This window comes from Manduca sexta, chromosome 14 (genome assembly GCF_014839805.1).
Source record: "Manduca sexta isolate Smith_Timp_Sample1 chromosome 14, JHU_Msex_v1.0, whole genome shotgun sequence".
NCBI classification, from domain to species: domain Eukaryota; kingdom Metazoa; phylum Arthropoda; class Insecta; order Lepidoptera; family Sphingidae; genus Manduca; species Manduca sexta.
In genome coordinates this window covers 5,319,662-5,329,433 of record NC_051128.1, presented here as the reverse complement: position 1 = coordinate 5,329,433, position 9,772 = coordinate 5,319,662, and the positions used below count along the sequence as shown (strand labels likewise).

Below are 9,772 nucleotides of genomic sequence, written 5' to 3'. Positions count from 1 at the left end.
TACTCCTGCGAACTATAGGTTACTTTTTACCTCGAGAAAATATCAAGAGAGACTTCTATAATAGGAAAAACTTTCACATGCGGGCGTACCGTAGGCATCAGGGTAATAAAATTAAAATGAATGAGTCGAAACAGATTTCCTCGGGTATTGCGTTGGTATATGTAAAGCAATTTACCAGCTCTTAATAACAAGTTAAATAAATAAAACACAAATGAAATTCTGGCTTACTATAATTCAATAAAGCTACATAATAAGAATTTAATATAAGGAACTACAGTTGAGACGATGATCTTCATTTACTGAGGTCTTCGGCACTGTTTGAAAGGGTGATGCTAATGTTGAATCCAATGTCTTTTTTATTTGGGTTTAGATTTTTATTTTGGTCGACCGCTACTGGATACGCTGGACAATTTTCAGCTAAAATAATATAATGTACAGCTGTAGTACCAAACTTTAGAAGCGTTAGAATATCTTAATGATAATGTTTTTTTAAAAAACAAATTAATAGAATTACTTGTACGTGCTTAGATATACTATGTAAAATAAATACGTATAATGTGAATACTAGTTGATATAATAATAATATCTGATTGTAAGAACTTTGCTACAACGTGTAAAAGCATGATTATTTTTGTAAGTTAACGACAAGAAAATATGGTTGCCCAAAAAGATTTCTACGCATTTATAGCCTGACCAGAAAAATAAAAATCCTCGTCAAATTGTGGTAAAATATGAAATTAATTAACTGTATTGACATCAACTTTAAAAAAGAAAAAGCAAAATTAGCGTCCCCATTGAAGCAGGTTTTTTTTATGTTCCTGGTCAGTCTGTACTTAGCTATTCTAGGTGTAACGATAACGCCTTCATTTCAGTACGCACCATTGTTTAATATACGATGATAAAGTTCATTAAACTTCTTCTGCCTCTTCATATTGGAAGGCGTCCGGACGACTAATGTTGGCAAGAGTATGTAATGTTCAAGATTCGGTTCTTCACGGGAATTATGTTTGCGACGAGATGTTTCTTTTTTGACAACTAATCTTGGATTTTTGGCTTGAGGTTTACAGGTAGATAAACTGCTGCCGCTCGTTACATCCTGGTTGGGGATACGTTGCTGAGGCTGCTGCATCAACGCCACGCTAGTTTCTGGTTTGGTAGTGTTAGAAGTTTGAAAGCAACAAGTTTGTTCCCTTGTTGTTGGTGCTCTGACAGCGCAACTTGGTCCCGGGCGGCACTCTTCTTGGCGAATACGATGTTTTTGCCGTACATCCGCTGCCATCAATCTATCGAAACTTCTCGGGGTCCTACGAGGACTCATTTCACCGCGTCTTCTGTTCATCGCTACCATTGCATCTGTATTTTGATCACTTACAACCACATCATCGCTGGTCTGTCTATTTTTATGACTTGCTACAATGATATCCCCGGTCTTGCCCATTGGTCTACAACTTTCATGTCGATGGTTCAACTTTACAATTCTATAATGACGTCGCCTTCTTCTCTCGACATGAGCAACTCGCTCTCGCAGTAAACTATCAATTAATCGCTGAAGTTCGCCTCTCGTAGTGCCTCTATCATTGCACCTCTCAGGATGTCCTCGACGTCCAAGTCGTGCGTTTGGCCAATGAGTTCGACAGACATCTTCCCATATTATGTCACTGAGAACTGCTTCCCTAGATGGAGTTAGCTTTATGCCATCATCACGCGGAGCGAATTCGCCTTGAGCCAGATAATGGACAGTGTCCATCAAACGGTAATCGCGAACTGGATTGAGTTTGTGCCTTATTTTATGTACTCTTTCAGCTGCTAGTTTCGGCACCTCGTCACGTTTACACGGCACGGAGGCACACTGACGTCGGCCGCGAGCCGTAATACCATCATAGGTTGTGAAATCACGCCCATACTGCTCGGAGTTGTGTTCTTTTTCGAGAGTGGTGGCTTTACTGGGTGAGAGAGGTGGAGCTTGCTGAGCGTAACGTTGGAACGCTGATGTTTCTGGAACGTGGCTGTAATGTTCTATGTAGCTACAACCGGGTCTGCCGGACGCTGACGTACTTCTCATGATATTCTCTTTGGTTTCCTCATCTGACGAAGACAGAGGTATATTAGGATCGATTGAACGGAACACCATTTCTTGTCTCTGAATTTTTCGCTCCAAATGATCTATTCTTTTGTTTAACCTGGTTAATGTTTTAGCCGTAGATGGTACAATGTCTTCAGACGATGTATTCGTAACAATTAATGTAGCGATATCTACTTTATTAGGACTGGTTCTCCTGTTTGCGGTTACTTTATAAGGGTTCATATTTATTTGTCTTTGAGAATAAATATAGCATTTTTCGCCCGACTGCCTTTTTGTGTTAAATACATTTACATTGCGTAAAGGGCGATTAATTTGCGAACATTTTGATGCAAGTGCAGTGTTTTCTACCTGAATTATGATTGACGACACACTTTCTTTTACAGTTTTGCTTTTTGAATCTTCGTATTGTGTTCCACATTCGTTCGAGTATGTTATAAGGTTAGACTCATTTTCACTGCAATCTAATCAAATGTTTGAGAGGGTTGGTATAGATTAAATTATTTATGGTTAAATATGTTCTTACGAGTTGTAAAAGACGAATGGTCGCCGATAGCTAGTCTTGAACGTGATTTTTCGGAGCACTGGAAAATTGTACAAATAGAATATACTGTATCACTAAGTTACAAAGTAAACTAAAGGATAAATCTCTAACTCACCTTCTTTGGATTAAAGCGACACTTCTCAGCTATGTATATCGTTTTAATGGCAGGAGCCCTTGGCTTTATAGAAACGAGTACTCTTTGTGAAGATTGACGATGGGTTGTATTCTTTTTGAGGATTTCCAGGTCTGAAGAATAGATAGAGTTATAACGTTATATGATATTTAAAGTAAATAAAGTTTTTTGGCGTTACCAAGAAGAAGTTCCTTTTTGGGCAGGCGCGTTGGACCGACTATAGAATCGTAATCGACTTTTCGTATTAACTTCTCTTCGTGGATGGATATCAATTTCGTCTTCGATGGTGATTGTTTATTTTCCATCACATCTTATTTTTCTCCTGCCCTGCATATTTATTAAAAGTAACCCGTCTGGACTATAAAACTAAGTGTGATCAAAACAATAATTTGGTAAGAAAAAAGAAAAATAATTACATTATTCTGACATGTCTGATGACGTGATGTTTTTCTTCTGTTGGTGGTTTATGGCACATACGCATATTTATCCTTCTTTATGTGTAGAACTTCAGTTTTTCCAATATTACTATAGTTCTTCTTTAAAGTAAATATATTAATTTAATTAAGATTCGAATTACGATATTTCCTTCGTGTTTTCAATATCCAGGTTAGTCTCTATTTCAGTTGAAAGTATATTATATACAAATATGTATTCACAAGGTAATATGAAGATACATATAATAAATTATAAAGCTCGTATATATGCAATAAAGACCACACCCATAACCAGTTGCTGAGCTATAAAATAAAGATAATTATTTCGCGTGAATATGTGTTTTGCGCCCATAATTCATTAATTACAGCCTTGCCAACCTTCACGCAAACAAACCTATCACGCCACTCGATTTCGAAAATGGAAGAAACTGAAAAACAAGAAAGTTATCTGTCAAAATTTACTAAGCGTGACGTTTCACCCGTTTGGTGCTTTTCAAAAAATTGTTAGCCCAATATTCTGGTGACAAATTAGTGAGGTTTTTGGGTGTATAGGACGTATGGATGTTTGAAGAGTGGTGAGGATGTCGGAGCAAGAGAAGACGTCGGGCGGGACGGCGCCCAGTGGTCCGTCGGTGGTGATGGTGGAGTCAGGGGCGCGGCACAAGCAGCCGTACCGCCCCACCGAGCTGCAGGACGAGCCGATGCCCGATCTGCACCACAAGCGCTCCCGAGCGCCTGCCGTGCCATGTATGATGTTTTATTCTTTTGTCATTGTCAAAATATTTTACAGATGTTTAAATTATCGTAAATAACAAAATTCTGTGTCTTTTTTCGTCATGATGGAATGAATTTATTTGTTTTTGTGTAGCCGTAGCTGAAGACCTGAAAGCTGCCACTGAGACTTCAGGAACGAAAGAGAGAAAAGAATCTGAACGTGGTTAGGCAATTACTTTGATTTTTATTACGTCAATATCCAGTTTATAATCATAGCAAATTTAACCATAGTATGGATTTTAACAATGGATGTTCATAGTTTGAGAGTAATGAGATTAACATCGGGGAATATATCTAGACAAAGGTATACAAAGAACTTTTACATTGCAGCGATGTCTTCAGATAAATATAAGTCTAATGCTGCCAAGAAACTGTCCTCGCACACCAAGAGACGAGGTTCATCGCCCGAGGCGATCACACTAGCGCCATTGGAGGTTGAAACCAAGGTACAGCGATTCATGTTAATACAAATTACGGTGTCATGTTAGTTGATATCGGCTCGCCATAAATCTGTTTTAATCACGGCAACTGGGTGCTAACGCTTGGAACATGCCACTCGAAAGTGCATTTACCTATAAAAATAGGTATATATGGCAAATATTTAATCCAAATAATATCTAAAAGGCCAAAGGGTAGAAATAATGGGAGATATTTTAGCTGGACATATGTATGATGGTGCTCGGAGTCTGGTCTGCCCTATCAGACTTTCATAAGCTATCCTCACAACGCAACAGTAAATAAATGCACTAAAAATGACGAAAAAAGACTTGAGTACTACAAAATTTTGATATCTTCAAGTTTGTATTGAATGCTGGAAACTGGTGTGATACGTAGATTGATATTTGCAGCGGGCAGGCCTTTCACCGCCACCACAGCCAATACCAGCGCAAGTGGAGTCCATGGGCTCGACGGCGTCAGATGCGACTGATAAATTTGCCGAAGACAAGAGAGACGACGAAGACAGCATCAAGGAGGAGATCGCGGAATTGCGGACCTCTGTTGCGGCTAAACCTTCTTCAGAATGGGTAAGAGTGGAACATATACAGCTCGCACGCAAAACTCACACCAAAGCCACATTTTGGGACATACATCAATCAGATCTAAAATATATGACAGTTTCTCTGTCTAAGGAATATGAAACGTTAGGGTTACATTTTGCGATAAAGTAGAAAGCGCGACAGCCCGCATTGCTAAAAATATTTATTTTAATAATAATATGCACGGTGTAAAAGGTTTATTTTTTTGAAAACGTTTGGTACAAAGTAAATACAAGGGCGCCTAATGGAGATTATATTGTTGTTGCTTGTTGTAGTGTGATGACGAAGAGGCGGGCGGGCTGCCGCGCAGCGAGTCTCGCGCGTCGCGCGTGTCCCGCGCCGTGCGCCAGTTGTTCTGCTGCGGCGCCGCCTACGAGGCCCCCTCCGAGGAGGACATCTCGCCCCGCGGCTACATCCACGGCATATAGACCCGCGCACGCAGCGCCCCCGAGCCAACACACACCAGCGACCTGTCCGCGCGCCACTATGTCATGCTGGCTGGCCATTTTCAATCGTTAGGCCTGAATGTCTCTACTTTATTCTTCTCCAAATGTACGCGAGGAATATTTATTAATACCAAAATGGATGTATGTTTCTTCTTCTATATTAGATTGCTATAAGCGGAGGAAACAATATTATAAAAGTTAAAAGTTTAGCATAGATGAACTTGACTGCTATACGATAATAATTATACTACTATGATATTCGAAGGCTTCGATGGTTGGGGATGGCCAGCTAAAGAAATTGGAATACTTGCTTCATGTGAATGTTGCGTGTGCATTTTGCTGTGTATATAAAATTACTAATAAAACATTACCTATTTCATTCTTACGCAGCCTTCTTTCTTTGTCTATTAATTTTAGCAAGTTAGGTCTTATGTATTAATTAATGTAGACTTCTATTAAATACGAGCGTAAAGAATGCTGTAAACGAAATATTCAACGGAATTAACTGCAATTATTCCATTCTGAAAACTACGAAATGGTTGTTAGTTTGGAAAGTCATTTTATACGATAGGGTTATAAAACAAGACGTATTAGTCTGCACTTAGACGTATCTCCTCATATTCTAATCGTTTAATTACAAATTACGAAATCCAAGCAACACATTTCGAATGGCATCTAAAACAATGAAACGAACATAATTTACAAAACATACATAAGAATTACACTGAAAATAATTACGTAATTACGATTTTATTAGCATGAGAGAAACGAAACCGATGTCGAAAACAAAACTGTTGAAATCACTGCTGTTGAGAAAAATATGCCTCTGCAAGAACTGAAAGAAGAAACAAAAGACAATAAGGAAATTATGGTTCAGGAAGATTTAGATAAAGATTTATCAAGGAATGAAAATAATTCGATGCAAGAACAGGAACAAGATGCATCACAGGATGAAAATCGTTTGATGAAAGAAGCGAAGGAAGATGTAAAACAGAATGAAAATAGTCCCCTACAGGAAGCGAAGGAAGTTACATCAAAGAATATAAATATTCTAGGAAGAACGGAAGTTCCACTAGAAGGGACCGATGTCACAATTACCAACGTGAGTTTAGATGGCTGATTAGTGTTTTATTATGTATGTCGATATTAAAATGTTAGATCTATAGAATAATTATAAATACTTATAATTAGATATATATGATAGGTACAAGTAGATAGGTGGTGTTTAGATGATCTTTTAGTTGGTGTTGATAAATGTATTCTTCCTACAAAAATTCTTTAAATCACTGTAGCAATTCACTGCGCTACAAGAAGAACGCCAGCGCCATCCTACAAAAATTAACACGTTGTAAATTCCATTATCATGGGAGCATATTACCATGTTAACAAGTAGCCTATTTGTTAATTCAAGATATGATTTATCCGTATGCTAAATTTCATCTTAATCCGTTCAGCTGTTTATTTATTTATATACCTAGTCTTGCCATAAATATTGTAATAAAGAAAAAAGAAAATTGTTAACTGCAAATAACATTTATTACTTTTACAGTGTGTCAGTTTAATACATAAATATAAAACAATTAAAAATATAAAAAGCTTATTCGAAGTGGTCTCCATTGGCTGCAATACAGTCCTTTTAAACGATGAGGCCAGTTATCAATAGAAGCACGCACTCTTTCCATGGGAAAATTCTTCACTGCCAATCGTATAGATTGTTTTAGGGACTCCAAATTATCATGGCGTTTAGAGCAAGCTGTACTCTCTAAAACTGACCACAAATCATAATCCAGCGGATTAAGATCGGGACTAGACGACGGCCAGTCTTCAGCTCTGATGAAGTCCGAAACGTTCGATTCCAACCAAGACTGCGTGGACCGAGCTTTATGACCCGGCGCCGAGTCTTGCTGGAAGGACCATACTTGGTTATTGAACATGGTGATGTTAAGGGGCTTAACTACCTTCTCAAGAATGGTATCTTGATACACTTGTGCCGATGTTTTGATACCTTTTTCACAAAAATATGGCTCAGTCACTCCTTCATAGCTAACACCCCACCAAACCATCACTGAAGTCGGATAATGTCCACGTTGCACTCTGTCGACTAATTGGGAAGCTTCCTTAGAGCTTTGAGCATAAATACGGTCATTTTGTTTGTTAAAATGTTGCTCAATTGTAAAAATTTTCTCATCCGTAAACAAAATTTTTCTGTGACCTCCCTTTGCGTACCGCTTCAGTAGTTGTTTCGATTTTACCACCCTATTCTTCTTTAAATTATCAGTTAAGAAATGGCCAGTGCGTCTCTTATAGGCTGCAAGTCCTAAGTCATCTTTTAAAATACGCGACATGGTTCTAGGTGCTATCTTCATTTCCCGAGATAAAATCTTTTGCTTTCGGACAGGATTTCTTCGAATTCTTTCCCTTACTGCTTTGACCACCTTTTTCGTACGAACACTACGTGGACGGCCAGATCTTTTCTGTCACAAACAGAGGAGGTCTCATTGTACCTATTAATAGCCCGGTACACAAACATTTTACTAATACCAAGTGTATGGAGAGTTTTAAAAATTGCATTTGGCTCCATACCTACTTTGTGTAATGCTATCACAGCGATTCGGTTCTCTTTATCACCCCACACCATTTTAATATCGCAAAATATTTTACAATGTATTGGCGCCAAAATGAGAAAACACAATGAACAATCGTATAAAAATGACAGATTCGAAATTCAAATGTAATATTTTTTTATAATTAAGTGTAACAGTATTTATGGCCAGACTAAGTATAAGGTATACAAAGAAGAAGTAAATACAGTTTTTCTGTATTTACTTTTAACATCTAAATATTTAAACATTTTCACAAACTTAAGTATATGCAATATTGGTCAGCTAAGATTAGTGAGTAAAAATTTTTCCTTAGCTTCTATTATGTTCAATTTGAGGAACGGTACAGCATTTATTTGTTTTAGGATGCCATCGAAAATACACGTACTAAGAAAAAAGAAATAACTTGGGAAGATAAGGATTATCTAAAGACCGTTAATTTACAGGTAGAAAGTCATTTTAATGATTAAGTAAAAGTTATTTCATTTTCGGGGTATTAATACTTTGGTATTTTTAGGAGATTGATGTGCGAAGCTACGCTTGGGCTGTGGAGCGTAAAGCGTCGATAGGACCTTATTTCCAATCAACACCATCTTTTGGTGGTCCCTCAGGAATTACCATCTGCATTCCGAAGGTTGCATTTAATTATACCGGTTCCCTTTATGAGACCAAGATTAATTCTAAACGTGACTGCAGTCCGTATATTTTAATTTTATTACTCAACTTCTTTACAACCTTATGTTAAATGAAGTATTTCCGATACTCTTTACTTGCGATAAACCATCCAAATTATCGAGACCTAAATTACTATATTGATAATACATTGAAATGAATTTCAGAAATCGCGTAAGGGTATTCATGAAGATTTGAATACAATGCCTTCAGTGATTAACATCACCGTGTCTAAGGTAGGCACAGAACGAAGTCTTTCTATTACAAATTATTTACAATTTTTAAAATCGAAATTCCTCGAATGACAGAAATGTCAGCAGGCTGTATGAAGTTTAGTTTCTTTTACAATGTAACTGCTATTGATGCTTATTTTGGCAATTGTCGGTATTTGTTGGTAGTATAATATGTTTTGGAAACAAATTGAAATGTTTTGGTTTCAGAAAAGCATCGTGAACAGATCTATTTCTCGAAATAATAATGAACATGGCAGAAATAAACTTGATTTAAAGGTAACACTGTAATATTTTATATATTCCAGAGTTTCGTTAGCAACCATAGTAGAGAAAGTCGTTTTCCGAAGACAATATATAAAATAGGGCTGATATTATTAAAAGTTGGGTGTAACGAGTGTGTATAATTAGTAATATTTTTATTACTGTTGTTATTAACTAGTCTCTCACATAAAGGACTCAATTAGGAACTTGTTCCCGGCACCACATGAATTTTATTACGCGTAAATAAAAAAAACTGTGCAATTTTTATATCTACATACTTTAAATATCATATAAGGTTATTAGTGGTTTTCCGATTCTTTTTTTCAGATTGGCGATGCACCAAATGCGACCTTTTTTGGCGCTCTTCGTGGAAGATTTCACGACATACGAGATAAAATACGTAATACATTGAATATTTAATTACTGTTTAGGTATTTGGGTTTTTGACTTTGTGATTTATTATTATGGAGGTATGTGTCGCGCGTATTTAAAAATTTAACGTAAAATAAATACAAATTTATTTAATATAGTTTTTAATAAATAGTACGGTTTTTTTCT

General features: G+C 37.0%; 2 protein-coding genes across 3 annotated transcripts; one reads left to right on the top strand and one right to left on the bottom strand.

The window, feature by feature from the left end:
- Window positions 1–212: 212 nt before the first annotated feature.
- LOC115440309 lies at window positions 213–3,221 on the bottom strand. Of its 2 annotated transcripts, none has more exons than XM_030164573.1 (5): window positions 2,936–3,221; window positions 2,740–2,870; window positions 2,607–2,664; window positions 880–2,085; window positions 213–417 (listed from the first exon to the last, which is right to left on the bottom strand). In XM_030164573.1, the coding sequence occupies exons 1-5, from the start codon at window positions 3,060–3,062 to the stop codon at window positions 293–295; spliced, it is 1,647 nt and encodes a 548-aa protein (XP_030020433.1). In that variant the 5' UTR covers window positions 3,063–3,221; the 3' UTR covers window positions 213–292. The 2 variants fall into 2 exon arrangements, with proteins under 2 accessions (XP_030020433.1, XP_030020431.1); XM_030164571.1 differs by having other exon boundaries at window positions 880–2,544; window positions 2,936–3,220.
- Window positions 3,222–3,610: 389 nt separating this feature from the next.
- LOC115439958 lies at window positions 3,611–9,757 on the top strand. Its single transcript, XM_030164056.2, has 10 exons — window positions 3,611–3,938; window positions 4,060–4,128; window positions 4,296–4,411; window positions 4,814–4,990; window positions 6,206–6,550; window positions 8,414–8,494; window positions 8,566–8,682; window positions 8,888–8,956; window positions 9,161–9,229; window positions 9,542–9,757. The coding sequence occupies exons 1-10, from the start codon at window positions 3,773–3,775 to the stop codon at window positions 9,632–9,634; spliced, it is 1,302 nt and encodes a 433-aa protein (XP_030019916.1). The 5' UTR covers window positions 3,611–3,772; the 3' UTR covers window positions 9,635–9,757.
- The last annotated feature ends 15 nt before the right edge of the window (window positions 9,758–9,772 follow it).

Coding starts and splice junctions, on each gene's coding strand:
- LOC115440309 (XM_030164571.1), bottom strand. CDS start 3,062: ATGGAAAATAAACAATCACCATCGAAGACGAAATTGATATCCATCCAC. Junction 2,871..2,935: donor CAAAAAGGAACTTCTTCTTG/GTAACGCCAAAA, acceptor TCTATTCTTCAG/ACCTGGAAATCCTCAAAAAG. Junction 2,545..2,606: donor CCATTCGTCTTTTACAACTC/GTAAGAACATAT, acceptor ACATTTGATTAG/ATTGCAGTGAAAATGAGTCT.
- LOC115439958 (XM_030164056.2), top strand. CDS start 3,773: ATGTCGGAGCAAGAGAAGACGTCGGGCGGGACGGCGCCCAGTGGTCCG. Junction 4,129..4,295: donor GAGAAAAGAATCTGAACGTG/GTTAGGCAATTA, acceptor TTTACATTGCAG/CGATGTCTTCAGATAAATAT. Junction 4,991..6,205: donor CTAAACCTTCTTCAGAATGG/GTAAGAGTGGAA, acceptor CGATTTTATTAG/CATGAGAGAAACGAAACCGA.